Here is a 23,248-nt window from a genome sequence, read left to right as displayed (position 1 = left end):
GCTCAAATCGACCCCGACGTGTGTTAAAGGAAACGCGGTGAGAGCGCGCTGCGTCCTCGCCTCTCCGCTCCAAAAAACGCGCTCCAAAAACGTGAATGTCTGTTGGTGTTTGTTTTTTACCTTTGATGTAGTTGGATTTGGTCTCATCTAGCAGACTGGATGCGGAGATCCCCATGGTGCTGCTTCGGGGGAGAGGATCCACAGGTAAGGGTTCAATCCTCAGGTACTAACACCGTCACATCGATCTGCAGCGGCAGAGAAGGAGGGAGGAGAAGGAGGATGAGGGCGTGTTCCTCCTCCTTTTCCTCCCTCCTCCTCTTAACTCACTGTGTCATGCGGTGACGTTTACGCAGAAAACAAAAACAGCTTTTTTTCACTGCTAAAATTACCCATGATGTCATTAGGTGATGTAATTATGCCATTCAAAAATTATTCCACACCATTCTATGTCTTTGGGTCAGGGTGATCAATTATTAAATTACTAATACTATTAAATCACTAATCTGTGCTCTCAGATCAAAGCAGCAAGTATAATACCCCCATGAGTGCCAGTAGCAAAATGTTTTGGTTACTTTTTTTTTTTCTGTTTATTTTACATAATTTAAGTTATTGGGGTGTATGACGCGAAGATGTTTTTACTCAAAAATGTTATCTATTAATATTTTATAGCATGTCCCTCATAGTGGACATCAGTCCAATCTTTGCCAAAAAAAAATACATTTACATTTAATTACAATAGCCTACAGTAAATTTACATTGTAAAATTAAATTCCCCTTTAAGAAATGTAACATTTAAGGTATTGTGCATGCTTTTAATTGGTTTACATTGTTTGTGTACTTATGCGTGAGTGCAAATTAAAAATAATCTTTGTTTACCCTTCCTTGAATGTGCAAATAGCTTTTAACATCCAGCACTCATTTTGGATTTAAGGTAACTTGTAAAGCCTGTTCTGACAAGGAAGTCAATTCAGTTCCCCATTCATGCTCTTGTTAAAGCCACCAAACGCCATTAATAAATATAGCTCTGGTCAGTTACACAACAATGTAAACAAATCCTCTGATCAATGCAGCAGTAGACCAGCAGCTACTGTGTTCAGCAATGTTAAATCGCTGTTTTTCTCAATGGAGTCTGGCTTTGAAGACAGCGATAGGGCTTCGTTTCCCCATTGAAAATCACTGCCAGGCATTAAGGTAAAGCAGTTAAAATGTTCTAAATATAACATGCACTTAAACTGATATTGATTTTTTTAGGTGGCTGTAATATGTTTTGTTGCTGACCCCTCAGTAGATTGTTTAGATTATTTGTTTGACTCCAAATTGTTTCCAAATTGGGGGCATGCAGACTGTCATCTACTGTATGTAATTTACTGTCTATGGATAAGTACCTCATACAACCATACTTCAAAAATCTGACCTATTCTTTTAATGCCTTTTATATCTTATGTTAAGCACTCTGAATTCACTCATTGTTGTGGGATTAATTACTTATTTAATTAATACTTCCATTGAACTTATGCCGTCGCTGTAAAATGAGAACTACTGTGATTGCTCTGCACTTTATGCAACTAAAAAAGCATTGACATTTTAACATTTTATCTGTGAAACAGATTCTGGTGTGTACACCTTGAAAGCTATCTGCACATTTCACTCATTACAGAATAACATGACATCAAATACCTGAGAAAGATAATTCCAGCTTCGCAGAAAGATTTTATTATGTTTTCATAATACATAAGAAACAGACAAAGACAATAAACCAGCTAAAAAAAATCTAACAAACAAAGATTTTCAAGAGAAATCAAATAAATAGAGAAACAGTGGATAAATTGGGCTCATCTGTGCTACAGGATCAGTTTGGTTTGCAGTTTAAATACAAATCCACATAAGTTTTGGTTTGATTAAAGAGTTAATATTTTGTTCTATTAAAAGCGTCCCGATGGAGAGCGGTCGGTGGGTTTGCTTTAGATATCAGTGCAGTCAGAACTTTGTTTTGACAAAAGCAGTGGAGGTAAAGTAGAAACAAGATGAACACACTGATTTTGTTTTCAAAGTGTGGAAAGCTTCATTTGAATCAGCCTTGTTTTATCTCACACCGCCTTCTCCGTGTTCACACTTGTCTGAGTGGCGGTGGCGTACGTGGGGACACTGTACTTGGTGAGGACAGATTTAAACTGCTCCAGCGTGGCGTCGGTTCGAACCCCAGTTGGGTCGAAGTGAGTGCGACTCACCCTGAAGCCGGCCTCCGTCAGGTACTGAAGAAACTTGTTCAGCCTGTAAAAGGAAAAAAAAACATTATGGTGGTATTATAAATACATATATATATATTATATATATATATAATATACATATATATATATATACATATATATATATATATATATATATTTTTTATATATATATATATATATATATATATATTTTTTTATATTTTTATATATATATAATTTATTTTTTTTTAATTCAAACAACAAAACAAACACAGCTTAAACATGGTATCAGTCTCCCATTTCCTAACCATTGGATCATTAATAACTTTACAACCACACAAAAAAGGAAATAAATAAATAACAATAAAAAAGTTTCAATAAAATTAAGAAAATAAATAAATAAATAAAATAAAATAAAGTAAGCAAATAAATATGGGTTAAACAGTGAGGCCAGAGATATAGGCTGTGTTTAAAACCATCGCCTCATTCACTAACTCACTCTTCACTATGTAGTGTGTATTAAATAGTGCACTATATGGGGAAATTTCGGACACTATGTAATTTTTTCCCCTCGGAAATACACAGCTGCATTGCATTGTGGTATACGGGAGTTAAATGTAGGGTACATCATATGTATACTCAAATTTGCTGTGCATTGTGGGTATTTTACAGAGCACTATATGGAGTGGTGAACGGATGACGTATTGTTGTAGGTATGTTTTAAAGGTATTATAAACAGAAATGTACAAGTTCGAGTGCGAGTCTGTAAAGCTGTAAAGGCGGACAAGTGGATTTAATGAGTTTCTGTGTCCAGTGTGATGACGTCTAACATTCCCGACAAACACTGTAGTCCCATTTAGTCACTTGTTCGCAACCACCTTTTTTAAGATGAGTAAAACTTAAAAGTTCAAAAATCTGGTTTAAGCAGACATATTTTATGTTGCAGAACAAAACATCTAAATATCATTTGCCTGTGTAAACCACAGACTTTATTTAGGGCATTTAACCAAAAACCCATTCAAAAACCCCATAGACTCTAAGACGAGGGAACCGGACGTGCTAAAAGGCTGACGGACTTCCGCGTTGTAGGACTCATTACTTCACCACTCTATAGTGGATGAAATTCACCGCTGAGGACTCGAACACCACTACAAAATGCAAACACACTATGTAGTGCACTATATCCGTGATAGGGAACAGTTTCGAACACAGCTATAGTTGCTGTTAACTATTCATATGCATGATGGCTGCCATCCGTCCCTTGCGTCAGTTTGGTGCGTCGACTGTACGAATCTTAAAAAATTAATATGACGCAACCCAGATGCAAGATGCAGTATGTATATAAACAGCAGGGGCAGTGTAGAAGCAGAGTGGATGTGACAGCGTAAACACAGCTGCTGGGGTTACAAATGGCAGAAAGATTAGAAGCTACTGGGGTGCCCAGTAGATCAGTGGGTGGAATGGGTGCCCCATGTGCAGGGGGCCATGTGCTTGCCGTGTCGGCTGCTGGTTCTTTGCTGCATGTCGTCCCTTCTCTCTTCCCCATTTCATGCTCACATCCTGTCCTGTCTAATAAAGGCAAAATGCTAAAAAAAAATCTTTAAAAAATAAAGATTAGAGGCTCTTTAAAGGATATAGGCGATTGGATGATGATTTGGAGGCCTTTTTCACCACCAACATTGTCACCGCTGTCGCCTTTTCTGGCTTGATCCATGTCTGTTGTTTACATCCCACACATCTGGCAGTTGTATATGGCCTGAGCTCTCTCCTGCACCCTCTGGAGGTATCCTCCAGTAACACACGTCGCATATAGGCAAGTATATATAGCTTGGATAATATAAGCTTTCAGGCCAGCAGAGAGCAGAAGGCCATCATATTTATACGATACCCTATGAGAGGAGTATCTGTAGCATCTGGAGTGCAATTAATAGAGAAGGGTCTGCTATTTTTCTACAAATACCAGAAAAGGTCTCAAAGATGGAGTGCCCAAATCTACACAGATTAGGGCAAGACCAGAACATATGTAACACTGTGGCTGTGGCTCATTTGCATTGGTCACATTGTTTGGTCAATATCTGTCATAATATTTGATCATTTATCCTTGGAACAATGAAGACGGTGCACGATTTTAAACTGAATTGCAGCATGCCGAAGGCAAACAGAAAAGCAGCGAATTCTCTGATTCATTTTTCGCCAGATTTCCTCTGGAATCATTTCATCAAGGTCTATTTCCCGTTTATGTCTGAGAGAGTGCAAATGTGATACTTCATATTTTTGAGGATTTCGGAGGTCAGAGGTCACTTACTTGGGCATGTTCATGCCTCTGATGCTGTGACGGTGGATGCTGTAGTAAAAGGGTGGGTGATCCAGTGACGCATCGCATTTCAGCTTCTTCACGACGTTCCCAGGCTCTTCTCCCGTCTTCCTCTTCCCTGCAGAAAATAAAATAAAAATCAAAGATCAGATCTGAACAGAAAACTGAACTGTTCATATCAAACATGTTTAACTAACTTCAAACCCTTGCAGCTTTATTTTAATTCTAATGGAGATCTCAAAGTTGCCAAAGATACCGAATCTGCCAGGCTGAACTAAATTCATATAACATAATGCGCAAGACATCTAGAATATTTCAATTTATTTTGATGCTGCAGCTGTAGAAAAACAGTAAGTTTTTGCACCTTTTAGCTTCAGCAAAGTGTTTGAACAAGCAGATATAAATTGCAGAACATGTTCCTGTCACACAGTGTGGGAAAAATGCTGTTCTGTAAGTAAAGAAACTTACATTGTCTTAGGGGTCAAAAATGACCCGCCACTATGTTTAACAGCATAAAAAAACCCCCAAATTATCTTTTTGAACTTGAAATTCAATGACTTTTCCAAGAACTACCCAACATGAGAAAAAGTGAATCACTGCCTTTGGTCATATTTCCATGAAAGCTGTACACAAACAGAGTAAAAATCTGGTCTGAGGGTTCATTTTTGATCTGCCAGTTATAAAATTATTTTCATATCACACACACACACAAAAAAAAAACATAAAACACACACATACACACGCAAAGAGAGCGATAAATAGGTTCACGCACACTAGGTCCATGCATACAAACTTGCATACTGTCCTCATTGTACAATATAATGTACTATGTTGTTGTTGGTCCTTACAATAAAATGGATTCAAAACTACTTTTTGGACATTTCTTCTACTTTCTTAGGCTACATATTTAGCACCTATACAGTACCTTTAGCAATAATAATAACAACAACAATAACAACAATAATACTTCCTAATTATGACGGGTGTGTTGTAATAAAAACGAGTGGATTCCAGTGATTACATGCAGTCTTTCTGCACTGTGAAGAGGGAAAACCATTATTCACAAAGTTTGTGATGCAAAATAGATTTGGGGTTTAACATTCAATCAAGCTGCTTTATTTTAGGGGCTTAGTGAGAGAGGTTCATTTTTGACTCTTTGGACAATTGGTGTATACAGAAAGTTAAGACAGCACCAGGACTAAGAGGATGAAACTTGAATAAATCATTCAAATGTAGCTTTTCCCTGCAGTTTCTTTAATGTTGATTCTCTGTTGAGGGGAAACAGATTTGGGCTACACTGCCCTCTAGAGGACAGAGGTAGAGCTTCAGTGAGTGGATCAGGTCATTTTGAAACTTACTGTCTTTTATCTGGCTTTAGTTCAGTACAACCCCTGGCAAAAAGGATGCAATCACCAGTCTTCGAGGACCATTTTCTACAGTTTTCACCAGATTTTCAATAGGATTGAGATCTGGACTATTTGCAGGCCATGACATTGACCATATGTGTCTTTCTTCAAGGAGAGTTTTCGCAGTTTTTGCTCTATGGCAAGATGCATTATCATCTTGAAAAATGATGTCATCATCCCCAAACATCCTTTCAACTGATGGAATAAGAACAGTGTCCAAAATATCAATGTAAACTTGTGCATTTAGTGAAGATGTAATGACAGCCATCTCCCCAGTGCCTTTAGCTGACATGCAGCCCCATATCATCAATGACTGTGGAAATTTGCATGTTTTCTTCAGAAAGTATCTTCATAAATCTCATTGGAACAGCACCAAACAAAAGTTCCAGCATCATCACCTTTACCAATGCAGATTCACGTTCATCACTGAATATAACTTTCATCCAGCCATCCACAGTTATCCGTTAAGGTGTTAATGATGGCTTTAGTTTCACTTTTCTGTATGTAAATCCCATTTCCTTTAGGGGGTTTCTTACAGTTCGGTCACAGACGTTGACTCCAGTTTCCGCCCATTTGTTCCTCATTTGTTTTGCTGTCCATTTTTTGTTTTCAAGACATATTGCTTTAAGTTTTCTGTCTTGATGCTTTGATGTCTTCCTTGGTCTGCCAGTATGTTTGCCTTTTTGTACTTGGTCCAGATTTTAGTCACAGCTGACTGTGAACAACCAACATCTTTTGCAACATTCCCTGATGATTTACCTTCTTTAAGAAGTTTGATAATCCTCTCCTTTGTTTCAACTGACATCTCGTGTTGGAGCCATGATTCATGTCAATCCACTTGGTGCAACAGCTCTCCAAGGTGTGAGCACTCCTGTTTAACTGCAGACTAATGAGCAGATTTAATCTGATGCAGGTGTTGGAAATTGAAATTTACAGGGTAATTTCATACTTTTTTCCTCAGAATTGAGTGATTCCATAATTTTTTCCCTCTGCTTGATCTAAAAAAGCAATTGTTATTGACTACCACATTTTTTTTCTTGCTTTCTTTTAGTGTTTCTTAAAGCCAGAAAGTTGCCATTTTAAATGACTTTAGTTTTGTGGCATGTCTGTGATCTGCTTTTTTTCTACAAAATTAACAACTGAATGAACATCCTCCAAGACTGGTGATTCCATCATTTTTGCCAGGGGTTGTATTATTGCTTGGCTCTTATTGTTATGTTACCTCTGCAAGAAACCCTGCTTGTTTGTGCTTTGCCTTGTCAAAGCACTTTGTAAACTAGGTTTTAATGGTTCTTTATAAATAAAGTTATTATTATTATCACCATCATCATTATTATTATTATTATATTTGAACAACAAACCTGAATGTGATTTTGATTAAAACCTGAGACTGACTCACCAGACTGCTCAGCAGGAGCCGGCTCCTCTCCGCTCTGTAAGGTCTTGATGACAACTCCACACTCCACTGTAGAGAAGAAACATGACTCTGTAAACAAGGTGTTGGGTCACACAAACATCAGACACAGGTCACAGATGAGAGGTGGGATGTTTCACCCTGGTTGGTGAGGGCGGACGGCCCGTGGACCAAAGACTTGAGGGTGGTGCACTCAGACTCGCAGATCAGAGTTTTGACCAGCGGCTGGATGTCGTCCATGCTGTGATGCACCGCCGCCGACAGCATCCTCCTCAGGAAGCCCGTGTTAAACAATGGGCCAGACCTGGAGACACACACACACAGCTGTTGAAAAGCTTAAAATCAGCCATTATATTTATGTTTTTCTCCTTTCATTCAATAACAGATATTTTAAAAGAGATAAAAAAAAAAGCATAATTCGGACACCAAGTATGTTATTTGCATTTGAAACAGTTTGGGCACAAATACGACGAGAATCAAACTTCTATTGAGTCCATGTCCCCATCCTCTCCTTTGCACAAAAGGGGAGGATGCTGTTGTAATTTTAACCCTTTGAAATCTGGAGCAACATCGTTTTTCTTGTGCTGCTGTCAGACGCCTTTCACAAGTATTTAAACCTTTGAAGCTTGAGCAAATTGGTGTGAATTCTTTGAAACATGGGGGAAAAAGGCAAAGGGCCTCTTTGTAAGAAATGTTCCATGAAATTGCAAAATATAATTAGATTTAGACAATGATTTCAAAAAAGCGAGGGGAAAAAAGGCAACAAAAAAAAACTATATTTAAATGGTCATAATTACATATTTAAAATTATGTCACAGATTTTTTAAAATACATTTTTTAAATGAATTTTAATTTCATTTTTTCAGTTTTTCCCCAAAACATTTCTGGTAATTTTCTTTTACTCTTTACTAATTTCTTGCAAATTTTTAATGAGTTGGTGCGTTGTTGTGCCCTCTGCAGCCTGCTCAGTGGTTAGATTGAAGGCGTTTAAACTGTGATTGTCAGTCTATAGTCTCTGATTCAGTCCAACAGTAAACCCAGAGTAACCTTGTGTTTCTATTGTCAACTTTGAAGAAGAGCTAAAGCAACACATAGTCTAGTAATTCTAGCCTCTTATAAACATTATTGTGCACCTGACACTGAAACAGGAACCTGCTCCTGTTTAAATCTGCTCACATTTCAATGCTAAGTTTCCAGTTTCTATCACCTATTAATGTTGATATTTTTCTGTTCCCTTTTCAAATGTTGCTCAGAGGGATCTTTGTCTTTCAGCGGCCAGTATGGTTCAACCATTTTACAGTGACTTGTTCTCCATGTGCAACCAAAGCCTTCATACAAAATAACATCTATTTTTAAAGACGACTTTCTACAATGTAAAAGCATCAGCGACTATTCAAGCATATATAGATTGGTCCAAAAAAGGAGGGGGAGATTGGACTTGTTAACTGTGCAATTTATAGGAAATGAACTGTGCAATGTACTATACCAGCAAATTCTACTGTCTTGTATACGTGGTATGATGTGTTTTTTTTTCCCTTCATGAAATCTTTCCCTCACTTTTAATATATTTTTTTCCTTTTTTTTATAGTTAGTTTTTGAAGCATTGTTTTTTATTCATATTTACTGATGTTTGCACTTTACTGTTTTGCATTTGATACGATTTGAATTTCGTTGTACATGTACAATGACAATAAAGATATTCTACTCTATTTCTTCAATAAAAAAAACAAACCTTTTTGTAGAATTGAAAACTCATCTAAACTGAACCGATCATAAAAAACAAAGACTTGAACAAACATCAGGGTAATGAGAACTACCCTCCATGAAAGAAACCATCTTTAGGAAAAATTTGTTTGGTGTGTACTTTGAGTTGCCCATCTCATATACAGTACAGTCTATGGGTGCAATGAATAAGAATATAGGAATATATTCCGGTACTATTTGGGTTTTCGGAGCGTTGTTTGGAGATGAATACAGACCATTCAGGATATGCCTCAAATGCATTTTACAACACACACACCTGATCCGCTTACAGCTGGCTCTCTCTCTCTTGGATATCATATCGGGTTTTTTGATATGTGCAAATATCAGAGAAATGACCTTTTAAAGAAGGTGGTTATAAGAGGCAGGCTGTGTTTGTTTGGTCCAAGTCCGTCACCAGTGGGAAATTTTAAACAATCCTGGCACGACAGCAGTTCCACTTTTTAAAAATATTTTTACATGATAAACACCATATTAGGGCATGCTGATCAGAGTATGCACTGCTGCATGTAACTGGGAATATTAGTGGAAAATTCATTTTCATTAACCATGTAAACAGCTTCGTAGGAATGAGGGCAAAAACAGATTTTTTGTCCATTTAAAGAAGTCAGTGGAAGCATATTTTAATAGTCTTCATTTTTTAAATGCAGGTTTCTGTTTAATGGATATATCAGTTGGTTCCAAAATTAGGTTTTCTAGAGTAGATGCGGCATTCAGTGACCTTTCCCACAGCTCAGTGAAGTGTGCCTGTCTGTGATTTAATCTGCCATGATACGTGGTGCTGAGAAGTTTACCATAACGGCCCCAGCTGCACGGCTGTCTTTCCAGGCAGACTTCCATGGCAGTTACAGGGCAGCGAGTCTGCAGAAAACACAAGAAAGGACATGATTTATTGTCTATATCTACTATATCTAGCTTCTCGTACTCATTCTCTGCAGAGAGGTTGCAGTGACCTTGTCCTCTTACCACCAAATTCTAATCAGTTCATTCTTGAATCAAAGTGGACATTTATGTCAAATTTGAAGAAATTCTATCAAGGAGTTTTTGAGATATCACGTTTGCAAGAATGAGACAGACGAGCTCACAGTGACCTTGACCTTTGACCAACAAAATCTAATCAGTTTATTGTTGAGTCCAAGTGAACATTTATGACAACTTTGAAAAAGATTAACCTTGAGGAAAGTGTTCTTGGGATATCATGTTTACAATAATGAGACAGACGAGGTCACAGTGACCTTGACCTTTAACTTATGACCACCAAAATCTAATCAGTTTATCATTGAGTCCAAATGGACGTTTGTGCCAACTTTGATGAATCCCCTCAAATGCTATGAGATATCATGTTCACAAGAGTGGGATGGGCAGACAACCTGAAAAAATAATGCCTCGGGCTTTGGGTGTCGCTGGCGCAGAGGCATACAAACTCACCGTCCACCATGTTTCCCTGTTTAAGGAACACTCTCTCCTCACACCACTGACAATGGACCAGTTTCCGTAACTTCTTCGCTGACTCGTCAGCCTGTGTGGGACCTCTGAGGACTCTCACCACCACCAGGACGAAATGCTCCAAGGCCACCGCCAGCAGCACCTCGATGCCTTTGTTACAGCGGGCCGCCGCTCTGCAACAGACAACTCCAATTAAACTTTCTTCAGCCTTAGTATCACATGAGGACAGACACACATCAAGAATTTAAAGTCCTACCTGGCCACAGTGGCTACGACCATGCGTGCAGCCAGCTCTTTGTAGTACTCGGTGCGTACGATGTGACAGCCGTAGTGACGCAGGGTGACGTTGGGAGACTTGGCGTACAGAGAGCCTGTGTCTGTAGACGTCACAGAGATGATGCCCAAGTTGCGGACGTTTCTGAAGGCGGCATCCAGGTAGTTCACTGCCGTCCCGAATGGATCCAAGTGACTGCACGAATGAATGAATGAATGAAAGTTTAGCTTTAAGTTATAACTGCATACATTGTAAATTAAATAACCCTATATATGCATGTCTCTATCATTATTTTCATTTTGTCGTTGTTGATAATCTCCGTTTTTTTTCACTTAACGATACATATTCCTATTATTATCGTTCAACTTATCATCAGTCACTTAAATGCGCTGTCATCTGTCATTTATGTTTCTGTCAGCTTTCAGTTGCCAACCAGTAGTCAACATCTGCCACTGCGCAGGGGATTGTGGGTAAGAATGGCCAGAAAAGCATGCTGGATTGCATGCTGCAGAATATGACCGGATGTAGTAGAACGTCATGGTATTTTTGGCACACTGCATTTGTTATACTATGATACTGAATCTTTTTGCTGTACGACATTATGATAGCATGGGTGTTGGAACGCACTGAATGTTTTAGTCCTGTTCTGCAATAATCTCTGACTTCCTGATTGTCTGTGAGCCACAAGCCCACTGGTTCCTACTAAGGTTGTAAATCATAAATGAAAAGTTTAATTTCTAAAAAGGGCTCAGCGATTTCCTAAAACAGCTGCTCACTGTAGTTTTTATAGAACAAACAAGTGAGAAGAGTGTATTGGATGGGGACTATTTTCAGTGGCGGATTAATCCACATTTGGTGCTCTGGTGCTGTAGGAGGAAAGCGCATGTGGAATTGAGTCAAAAAAATTCACAGTGTGAACACTTTTTACAGTTATTCTTATGGACTAAAGGCTAAATTATATTTTCACTCTTTTCCAGCCATCCACGTGTCCGAAAGTATTGATACATGACTCTAATAACCTGATCAATGAGCTAAATTGATTATAAAGTTGATAAAAATCCTACTACTTACATGTAGTCGAAAGACCACAGGTGCATGGTGACATTGGCGTCCATCTTGGCGACCTCCACTGTAGCGATGGGCGCTCCGTCGCCTTCACTGCCGGCTCCGTCAGGTGCGCGGGGGCCTCGAGAGCCTCCGTCCACCCGGATGTGGTTGAGCTCGCAGTTTTCTTTGATCATTTTGACGCATGTGTCACTGATATCCGTTATGGTGACTTTGACTGCGTTACGAAGGTGCTTCGCCCACTGAAGGCCCATAATCCCTGAGAGAGAGAGATGATGGAGGTTTGAGGTTGTGATAAAGATCGAGGAACATTTCCTCAACCAATACTTTCAAGACATAATGTAAATTTATTCTCTCTGCTTCTTGCACATCTCTTATCACTGTAAAACAGATGTTTAACAATTTTCTTTATTGTGTTTTTAACATTTTTCTTATATTTAAGATTCTTGACTTGCAGTGCTCGTTTCCTTTTGCTTTAATTCTTACTTAATATCCAGGAAAAGTCTCTATATGTTGAATAGCTACATGGCAGAAACCTAATTTTGATCGTGATTGGTTAGACTTGATAATCAATCTTCACTGCAAAGAAGCATTAACCCTTTGAAAACTAACTAATTGGCTTGCTTTCTGTCAAAAAAGGGGAAGAGGAGACAATCAACTTATCAAGAGATGGCCCAAAAATTTGTGGGAAATTAATAAAAATTAGAAGAGAACTTCACTCATCTTGAAATAAGTTTTGCTGTTGTTGAAATAATTATCTCACAACAGTAGGAAGACCTTTTTCTGTTTGTTTTTAGAAAATATTTGGGATAAATTACAGCAATTATTAATGAATAACATCACAGGTTTATATTACTGCAAAAAAACGGTGGGACTTATGTCATAGGAAACGCAAAACTAAAACTACTAAAATTAGTTCTTCTAAACCAAGACAAGATGAGGCGAGACAAGATGAGATAAGATAAGATAAGATAAGATTAGCCATTATTGATCCCCAGCAGGGAAAATTTGTGTAACAAATACAAGTAATAAATAGAGAAAGTAAAACACAATAATTAAACACTGTAATACAAATTAAACGCAAAACAGAAAATACAAGAGTATTAGGACATTAAAGTGTCAGTGATGTGATTAATGATGCAATAATCAGTGTAACATATTAACCCCTCCACACCTGGATCTACATCAGTTTTCTTGTGCTACATTCAGGCGACTTTCACCAGCATTTTAACCTCTGACATGGTTTAATTTATTTCAAAAACACAGGGAAAAAAAACATAAAGAGCAACTTGGCAAGAAATGTGCTGCAAATAGCAAAGAAATAAAAAACAAAAAATATGTAAAAGGCGACAAGAAAATTATTGAAAAATGAATTGGTTGGGATTATTTGATATGATCAAAAAGTGAGTTAAAATGTCCAGAAAACTAGATATATAATTCTTTCACTTATGAAAAAAAAAATTAAAATTTAATATTAAATAACATTTAATTAGTTTCAGGTAATTTAACATTTCACACATTTCTGATGTTTGGTTGATTTCTTTTTGAGACAGCTTCTCCCCATGTTTTTGAAAGAAATTAAACCGATCTGCTCAGGTTAACATAATGTAGTATAAAATGGTAAATTCAGTCTCACCTGTGGCTCCAAAAGCGTCCAGACACTCGAGCGGGCTCCTCTCCTGCGCCAGAACAGCCAGCGAACAAAACACCAGCTGTCTGAAAAACACACACACACACACATATATATACACACACACACACACATACATATACACACACACACACATACATATACACACACAAACTATGTTTAAATAAATGTTGGTTGGTTTGTTATCAAAGTTTACATAAATCTGCACATGGATATATACTGTATCGATAAAAACTCATGTCTCGTGAGTGAGCAGACCTGTTGGTCTTCATCTTGCGGTTGAAGTAGGTGTCGCTCTTCTGCGGGGTGGTGTGGTTTGGGAGGAGCTGGACGTTGGTTCCAAGTTCTTTCATGATTTCATACGCCTGACCAGACGGAGCTGCTGACACATGAAACACATTAAATCACTGTGAAGTCATCATGGTATGATTATTTTTTGCTTTTGTTGGATAAGGATCTATAAAGGACTCTCTGAATATGGAGCAACTCAAAGCTCAAAGTGGCGCCTCAACAGAAGGGACGACTGAGGCAGGATCTGAACTACAGAGATCTGGAGCACATGGTTGGAGCTTAACCCAAACAGGAAACTGCTTTAAATTTGACCTTTCTTTTTGAATATGTCTCCACACATCTATCCCAGTGGAGCGTGTTGTACTGAGATGGTGTCAGTGTTTATTACCCGGCTCCTCAAACGGCACGTCTGAGCTCCCCGAGTAGCTGGCTTCAGTCTCTCCTTTGTTGACGTGTCTCTTCAAGTGGCTAATCATGTCCGTCTTACGGGCGATGGTGACAGAACACACCACACAATGGTAGTGAGCCACGTGTCTCCCCGATGCCTGGACAGAAAATATCAGTGAACGATGGTAAATATAGGGGTGAAAGGAGAAAAAAAACTGCAGATACTTTGAGGTATTATCATGTGGCCATGAGTGTTACTAAGCGCACAAATCATACAAAAATCTAATTTTTTTTCAGTGTCATCACAAATGACATCAAACTATTAAATAATAAATGTAGTCGATTGTAATAAGTGTATTGTCTTTGTTTTACATACACAGTAATTACAAAGTTCTTCGTTTGCACCAAAGTACCTAAATTACTAAGAAATAACATGACCCACAGACTGTTAGCTCTTATCCACTTTCCGTATTCAATAAAGGACCCACACAGCTATAATGATTGGATAGCAAACTGTTTTTAGAGAATTGGAAGACACCTGAAGCGCCTCAAGAATAAGAAAGCTACTGCACAGATCTATATATCGATGGTGCATTTGCCTCATTCATTCAGTTGAAACAGAAACATCACCTTTCTAACAACCAGTTTTCCAAGTACATGCAGGTTAGAAATTTAGCTCGAACCAATCTCGCCCAGTTCCCTTATCCACCACATAAAAACTTGTTAGATAGTATTCTGGCTATTAACCCACTTGGAAAGGGTGTGGTTACTCACATACACTGAATTATTTCTCATCTTGATTGTCCTTCCTTGACTAAAATTGCAAATAGATGAAGACACATAGGATTCAGTTCTGAACAGGGACCACTCCTCATGTATCTGCACTCAACATGGACTCATACACTTTAAAATTCTCCATCACCTTCACTCCACTACAGAGAAATTATCAACAATCTAAGCTAATGTGAATCCCATGTGCGCTAAGCGTAAAAATCGAATAGCATCTCTAATCCACACTTTCTGGACGTGCCCTCGACAGGGATATATGTTCAAAACGCTCTCAAAGGTGTTTGCGACCCCTCTCCATCAGTCTCCACTGACAGCAGTATTTCAAGTGGTGGTGGCTGAAGAAGCCAAACTTCCAAAATATAAATTATCACCTTTGCGTCTCTGATTTTTAGACAATGAATTCTTCCTAAGTGAAAGGAAGAGACATCCCACCCACACTCACTGGATTAGAGATAGAATTATAATAATAATTAATAATAACAATAATAACTAGAGAAAATGAGATCCACTCTGAGAGGCTCTACTGACAAATTTTAAACGGTCTGGCAGCCATTCATCCCACATGTTAAGAACTCTAAACTGGATATGACACTATAATTATGTCTGGACTTGAGTGTTACTGGGCTGTGCAAATTTGATTAAGATTTTTTTTAACCTTCTTTCTCTCTCTCTCTTTTTTATTTTTTCATTTTATTTATGTTGTTTTTCTTTTTTGTTGTGAGGCGAGGGTGGGATGGGGGTATTTGATCTGTTGTTTAGTAAGTTTAGATGACATGTTCACTGTTGCATCAGTTGTGAATACTGAATAAAATATTAACAATAACAACAATGATAATAAACAAAAATAAATAAATGAAAAATAAATATTTGTTTATTATTATTGTCATTACTGCTGTTGTTGTTATTATTATTATTTTATGTATTGATTATTAATCTATTTTTATTTCTTTAGGATTTTAATACTGTTATTCTGTGTCTTAAAAATGTTGTCTCCCCCTGCTGGGATGCACTGTTGGCGTTTTCATGTATGGACTAAAAATTAACAGACCTGTGGCCTTTCTTTGTGATATCGTCAAATTTACACGCTGAAGAAGAGCGTCTGGCTGTATATCTGTGAGATGCCTCTCATTTTTACAGCCCTGAAGAAGACTGTAAGTTGAAACACTCAGGTGACAAGACCACTTATGGCTTTTTCACTTTTGCAAAATGGTGTGCCTTGGAATTTTTTGGTTCTGACTTACTGACAAAAGAAATAATTAATCTAACCTCTCCCTTCTTTTTTGGTCATATTTGTCTTTGAATCCAAAGAGCACCTGTTTTTGAAACCTGCACATGTGTAGTAGAGGCCCAAAGCCATGACAAACCAGAGTTGGGACCAGGGTGCTGAGTCGCAGTCTTACACGCTTCTCTGAGCTTCCTCTAGCACAGTCACACACCCATAATGTAAATGTTATAAAAACGGTGTCTCTCCCCCAACCACTTCATTTGTTTAAAGCTAAAATAAACAAAAGGGGAGTTGTACAAGAAAATCTCATAAAAATTAACTCATCTCCTGTCAAACAGCATCATAACAGGAGAATTAAATGCAGACTCTTGAACATTAGATCCTTATCAACCAAGGTAGGGAGGCAGACACCATTTCAACTTTTAAGGATAGACTTAAGACCTTCCTCTTTGATAAAGCTTATAATTAGGGCTGGCTCAGGTTGCCTGGACCAGCCCCTAGTTAGGCTGACATAGGTTTAATCTGCCGGGGGACTTCCTATGATACGCTGACCTCCTTTTCCTTCTCTCAATGCCGCCATGGGAAAATCATGCATGTCTGTTAACTGCATTGCCATTTGCAAGCTTAGCTTAGTAGTTTAGCTCAGTAGTTTAGCTTAGCCTAACATCTGTGATAGCCATGTGGTACTGTCACTACCTTGGATTGCAATTACAGAGCCTGGGTCTGTTGAACTGCACTACACTAATCCCGTTGCCTCTCGGGAGCGTTCCTGCTCCCTTGTTTCCTAGTTTTCCTGGATCCTGGCCGTAACCTTGACTGTGCCTGACCGTGGTGATAGCTGTGCTGATGCTGTGACCCTGCCTTTGGTTGTGCTCGTGCTGTGGCTGCACTGATACTGTGCCCCCCGCTCGCCCTGATTGTGGTCTGGTCCTGGTTGCGCCGATGTTGTGATCTTGCCTTTGGACACCTCCCTATCAGCATATGCATGAGACTGTTATCATCACCCTCAACATCATCATAGAGTGCAATTAATAATTTCACAACTACCGTTATTGTAATATGACATGCATCTGTTTCTATTACTATTACTTCTATTACTTATTTCTATGCCTCTCTCCCACTCTCTCTTTCTCTTGTATTTAATTTGTTATTTATGACATCTATTGCTCGTCTGTCCGTCCTGGAAGAGGGATCCCTCATCATCCTCTACCACTCTTCCTCAGGTTTCTTCCTTTTTTTTTGACTTGACTTGACTTGACTTGTAGTAGCACTCCTCAGCTAAACTTTTTTAAGAAGAAATTTAAAAGTGTAAGGTGATCAACATGAAGCCACAGTGTGCACTATTATTCCAAACTCCAATCTGCAGACAATCTGTGTGTCTAATTCCTCACCGGATCTCCATTGAGGCTGGGCTTCAGGTTTCTGCAGGGCAGGTGGCAGATGCACATCCTCTGGCCTGTGAAAGGTCAAAAGTCAACAATTACATGGTTTAAATTAAGATCTGATGATTGTCTTCACTCTCAGCCTGACTTAATGAGACCATTCATTCATCCTCGTAAGGGCTGTGGGGTGGGGTGGAGCCAATCCCAGCTGTCATTGGGCGAGAGGCAGGTTACACCCTGGACAGGTCGCCAGACTATCGCAGGGCCGACACATACAGACAGACAACATACACGCTCACAGTCACACCTAAGGACAATTTAGAGTCACCAATCAACCTGAGCTGCATGTCTTTGGACTGTGGGAGGAAGCCGGAGACCCCGGAGAGAACCCACGCAGACACGGGGAGAACATGCAAACTCTGCACAGAAGGGCCCCCTTCCAAGGTCAGAACCTCGTCCCAACCCAGGTTCGAACCAGGGACCCTCTTGCTGTGAAGCGACAGTAAGAGGGTCCCTTAATGAGACCAGACCAGACCGTGCCCCCCTTAATTAGACCAGCAGATCAAGAAATGTCACATTCACACAAATATTTGTATGTTCAAAGATTTGTGGGGTTTTTTTTAGCTTTGTTTACTTTTTCAGACATCCTAGACCTGTGCAGGCATCCTACAATACATGGCCAAAAGTATGTGGACTCCTGTACTGTGCAGTGGCTGTGGCTAAGGAGGCAGAGACAGTCGTTCACCATTCATAAAATTGGTGACTTGATTCCTGGCTCCTCCAGTCAAGTCTAGTAGACTCCAAATGTGCATGTGTGAGTGCATTAATATTTAACTGGTGAGCAGGTATGTGTGGTAGTTTTAGCTTATGAGTGAATGTGATATGTGGTGCAAAAGTGCTTTGAAAGAACTAGTTAGAGCTAGAACTAGTTAAGTACAATAGAAATGCAAATTGGAACTGTTGTTGTTAGTGTTGTCACGATGCTGGAATTTGAAACTTTGAAAAAAAAACTTGAAAAATATCAATATTCAATACCATTTTCAGTACCACTGGGGAAAACTAAAATCAAGCGCATACAATTTTAAACTTTCATTAGATAAATCTAACAAGGCTATGGCATATACATTTTTCATTTCTTGGTTAGCAGCAGAGAACAGCAGAATGAAAGTGGTAATCATTAACTATAAGAGAGAGCGAGAAAGCCCAGATGGTGCTGATGCATCCATACTGTGAAAAATGAGTATTGAAACTGTTTCAAACATTCAGAATTGTTATCTATTGATTGATCGATATTTTTGACACCACTAGTTCTTATTGTCTACACTGGCTCGCTAACAGTATGCATTTACTCTAAAATGTATCCATCTATCCAATCTATTCATTGCATTCAGGTTTTATTTACATTTTACACAGCGTCACAGCTTTTTGTACAACAATGTGAAACAAAATAAGCAGAAAATCCAATGAATCTTGACAAGAAAATTACATGATGAACTCATTATTTCAACACTAATTGTCACTGGTAATGTTTGCTGGATGTGAATGTGAATAATTGTTTGTTTTTAACCAGAAAATGTATAAAACCTTCAGACAAACAGTGTTCTTCTAACTTTGTGTCAACAGCTTGTGTTTATTGTCTTTCCTGTTTTAATATGACAATACCACGCTACAAAAGACGGTTCCATCATGTTTTTCTAGTTTGGTCTGAAGGAGCTTAAGTGATCTGAAAAGAGCCTTGACCTCAACTCCAATCCAACACCTCTGGGATGAACTGGAGCTGTGAGCCAGATCTGATTGCACAACATCAGCGTGTGACTGCGTTTTTTTTACATTCCTACCTTCAAACTCCACATAGACTTTCCAGTGGAGGTTCTGCAGGTGTCGGCGGAGCTTGTGGCTATAGCAGGCTTTAAACTTCTCCTCAGGACACAGAGGACACGACTTGCGTCCCGCTGATGAGTGGAAACACAAAATCAATGACATCATGAAGAAGAAGTATTTCAAATGTCAGAAACTGGTTAAGACACTTGTCACAGTTTTCTTCTGACAGATATGACATCTTGATATTTTGTCTGTAAAACACTCCAAAACACAAAGATGTTTTATTTATCATCACATGAAACATAAAAATTCTGAAAACAAAATCACAAACTGAACTTGAGCAGGTTATGTTTTGGCATTTTAGCATAAAAAATGACTTAAACAGTTTATTGATTATCAGTAGTTTCTGATTCATTCTCTATCACTTGACTAACTGGTTAATCAACTAATCATCACAGCTCTAAAGGACAATATGCCTTACAATTCTTCTACTACGTCATCTGATTTCTTTTACCAAAATAAGAAAAACTAGGGATGCAAAATGATATCGACATGTCATCGTTATTGGCAGATTTTTGCTTTGAAATTAAATATAAGAATCTGCCAAAATGCTCATTTCTGCCAATATCACTTACCTATACATATATTTTTTACAAGGTGAACAAAAAATCAAGCCTAAATTGAAGTATTTTTCTTATTTTGCACAATGAATATATACATATTTCATACACTGAAAAGCATTGCATTTTCTGTCGCCATCACCATAATAGTACGCATAACATAATACAAGAGACTTGATGTTCACTAAAATTAGGTGGGATAAAAAGTTGATATATCAGTATATCGGCAAAAAATCTGATTTTGTGCATCCCTAAGAAAAACAGAAGAGAAGGCTGGAGAAGATTTACAAAAAAACAACTGAACTTACCACCGTTGAGGTCGACCAGCGCCTCAAGGCCCTCCAGTTTGGTTTGGATGGAGATGTGTCTCTCTGTTTGGAGAAAAGAGAGCTTTGATGTGAAGTCAGAAAACACCTGCAAAGTTTTAGTTCACCATCTTGTCATTAAAATTTCCTGCAGATGGTATGAAACCATTATTGGTGTTGACCAGTCAATAACCAATACACAGAGACAGCCTTTATCAAATCACCAGTAGTTGTGGTTGAAGGTTTAGCGTCGCTGTCTGCAGCAGCTTCAGTCTTTACTGGCTGTTCTGCAGCTTGGTTCCCAACTGACGGCGCCTCGCCACCATCGCCATCTTCACACATAGACAGGAGGTGAAAAAACAGGATGTTTTAGCCATTTTGATTATTTCACTGAAGGCACCAGCTGGAGGTTGTCAGCTACATGTTTCATTAGAAGAAAAGCAGAAAAACTTGTCAGTTTAGCTTGACTTGTTTAAGGAGGTTCCTGTTTTGGCTTATCGGACACTTCTCAAAACCAGTTTGATTCCTTTTACTTTTAGAAGTTGGAGCTGGGAAAAAGCCAGGTATCAAAGCTTCTGCAGCAGCTTATGATTTATTGATTAAATAGTTCATTTTTCATCTACAAAAAATCAAAAAATAATGAAATGTAAAATAATGATCAACAGCCCAAAACTGAAAGACATTCACTTTACTGTGATATAAAATCCAAGACACTGGAGAGACTTAAATCAAAAAAATTTTAAGACACAAACATTTATTTAGAGCCTCTAATTTACAGGTAATATAGTTTATACTGAGAACATGACCTCTACTATATTAAAACTAGACATGACCCTGACCGTGGGGGAAGTACATTTACTAATATACAATATACAGTGCTAATTGACAATTTCAAAATAATTAAGTTGCAATTTCTTTGCAGACTCAGATTATTAATACAAATTGGGAATAGAAAGATTTACAATGTTGCGATAAAAATGCAATAAGTTGTTTGTGGTGAATTTATTGGGATAATTACAAATATCATGACCAGAAGCATCCAAGATATGATGCCTTTTCAAATAGGTGAACTGCTGGATTGTTACGATCGTTTGCCCCCCCCCCCTTAACCATTTAACCATTACTTCAGTAGAAGATCTGACTAGCCTATTCTTTCCAATATTGATTTTAACAGTTACATGGCTAATAAAATATGGTTAATATTCAACTTTGGGGGGAGGGATTTGGTCTCGTGGCTCCAGTATTTTTAATATAGGCTAGCTACTTACTACAGCCCTTCTCTGTTCCCATTATATATTTACACGACATATTAACATTATTGTTAAGTGAAACAGCATATTAACATAATTTATAGACAATAACATTTTAGTATGATGCATTCACGCACAGCATCTTCTTTTTCTCACACTTTATAATCACACTAGGAAGTTCAACTTAACGCTAGTCGATTGTTGTTTTCTGTTGTAGTAAAACTGAAACCAGCGTCTCTGGGCTAACGGCTCTGTGGATGCTAACCCCTCAATACGCTGCTAGCTACTAAACGGACAGTTGATGTCCAAACTGAACGGCCCTATTGTGCAGCTCCGTGATGAGACCGTGTCATATAAAACGATAGTACAACCCAACTCCTTACACACTCTAATAAAGCCTCTGCGAAGATATACACATTTGTGTGCAGCAGCTAACGACAACCGTTTAGCTAATGTTAGCTTACAGCGCTTTTGTCGCTGTTTTTGTTGACTATTTAGGTCCTGTGGCGGAGCTCCGTGGTGAGGCCCTCGTTTAGTTTAGCAGTTACAAACTCAAATTCTCCGCGAATACACCGAATAGCGCTGATGATGACTACACTACAATTTATTATGCACTTCACGGTCCCAAATTTAGCGTTCACATGGCAAACGGGTACAGTTAACTTACGTTTGATATCGACGTCCTCCTGGTGAAGCTGAACAGCGTCTGCTTCTTTGAGCTCCGCCATTGCTAACTACAACAACATACGCAGGAAATGTTCAGAAGCACGTACTTTACGTAAACTGCGCAGTTTGTTAACGTACGTTTGTGTTGCATTTCACAAATAAAACACATACAACCGTAGGGCTACTTACCTGACAAAACCATCTGCCACATAAAAGGGTGACAGGTGCTTATATTATATTATATTATATTATTATGACGATAATATTTCCTTATTTACTCATTTTTGTTTGTTTGTTTGTTTGTTTTTTAGATGACAGAAAGTGAAGACACACTTCACCTTACAAAGTTAAGGTGTATTGTGTTATGGTGAAAGTATTGCTAACAACTGATGGTCTTCTTTGATTTTATATGTAGCCTTTTTAAATATAGTAGTCTGTATATTTTTGGGCCTGCATTTTAATATTTCTTTAAATATTTCTCCAAAAATATGGGCCCTATATAAAGTCATGTCAGTCAAATGTCATGACAACACACAGTCCCTTCCCATGTGACTTTTACATAGCCCATATAAATACAAGTGTTTAATGTAGGACTTGGTTATCCCTCGGTTGTCCCACAGATATATAAAGGTTGTCCTATGTCTGCAGAATCAATTTTTCAAGTTTGTTTTTTTATTTCTAGGACGCGAAGGCATGACCTGGCCTACTCTGCCTCTGATTGGCTTAGGCAAGAAGTATGAGCCGATCAAAGGGAGCGTGGGCGGGCTATGTCTTCACCATCTTAATAAATAAACTTTAGCAGCGTGGATAACTCGATAGATGGCAGCAGAGCGTTAAAATGCAGGTGTCAGTGTCTGTGTCTCCATAACGACCATGAAAAAAACAGCTACAGCTTAAAGTATCCACACAGAAGTAACCTAAGCTACATACATAAAATATATATTATACATTAGCAATATAATAGTGACACCTTA

General features: G+C 38.4%; 2 protein-coding genes across 3 annotated transcripts in view; both read right to left on the bottom strand.

The window, feature by feature from the left end:
• niban1a (niban apoptosis regulator 1a) overlaps positions 1-255 on the bottom strand; it is a 54,760-nt gene extending 54,505 nt beyond the window's left edge. Inside the window, exon 1 of the mRNA XM_042513191.1 lies at positions 121-255. Within this exon, the coding sequence (XP_042369125.1) occupies positions 121-175 (55 nt within the window). The 5' untranslated portion in view covers positions 176-255. The remainder of the gene's footprint in view (positions 1-120) is intronic.
• Positions 256-1,693: 1,438 nt separating this feature from the next.
• trmt1l (tRNA methyltransferase 1-like) lies at positions 1,694-22,336 on the bottom strand. 2 transcript variants are annotated; one of them, XM_042484235.1, is made up of 16 exons: positions 22,276-22,336; positions 20,583-20,690; positions 20,362-20,424; positions 19,451-19,564; positions 17,622-17,686; positions 14,218-14,374; positions 13,797-13,920; positions 13,524-13,603; positions 11,894-12,146; positions 10,805-11,017; positions 10,531-10,721; positions 9,897-9,963; positions 7,482-7,645; positions 7,327-7,392; positions 4,513-4,639; positions 1,694-2,271 (listed from the first exon to the last, which is right to left on the bottom strand). In XM_042484235.1, exons 1-16 carry the CDS (start codon positions 22,334-22,336, stop codon positions 2,088-2,090), a joined length of 2,037 nt encoding a protein of 678 aa, XP_042340169.1. In that variant the 3' UTR covers positions 1,694-2,087. The 2 variants fall into 2 exon arrangements, with proteins under 2 accessions (XP_042340169.1, XP_042340170.1); XM_042484236.1 differs by having other exon boundaries at positions 1,699-2,271; positions 13,797-13,917.
• Between the last annotated feature and the right edge of the window lie 912 nt (positions 22,337-23,248).

The sequence above is a fragment of the Plectropomus leopardus genome, chromosome 3 (genome assembly GCF_008729295.1).
Source record: "Plectropomus leopardus isolate mb chromosome 3, YSFRI_Pleo_2.0, whole genome shotgun sequence".
Classification (NCBI taxonomy): Eukaryota; Metazoa; Chordata; class Actinopteri; order Perciformes; family Serranidae; genus Plectropomus; species Plectropomus leopardus.
Note: the sequence above shows the minus strand (reverse complement) of the source record. Positions and strands in the feature narration are given on the sequence as shown.

Bases quoted from the DNA above. Each gene is read 5' to 3' on its own strand.
- trmt1l (XM_042484235.1), bottom strand. From the start codon at position 22,336: ATGGCGGAGCTCAAAGAAGCAGACGCTGTTCAGCTTCACCAGGAGGAC. The intron at 19,565-20,361 runs GTAAGTTCAGTT...TCCACTCATCAG, and splicing joins GCTGGTCGACCTCAACGGTG to CGGGACGCAAGTCGTGTCCT. The intron at 9,964-10,530 runs GTGAGTTTGTAT...TGTTTTCTGCAG, and splicing joins ACAGGGAAACATGGTGGACG to ACTCGCTGCCCTGTAACTGC.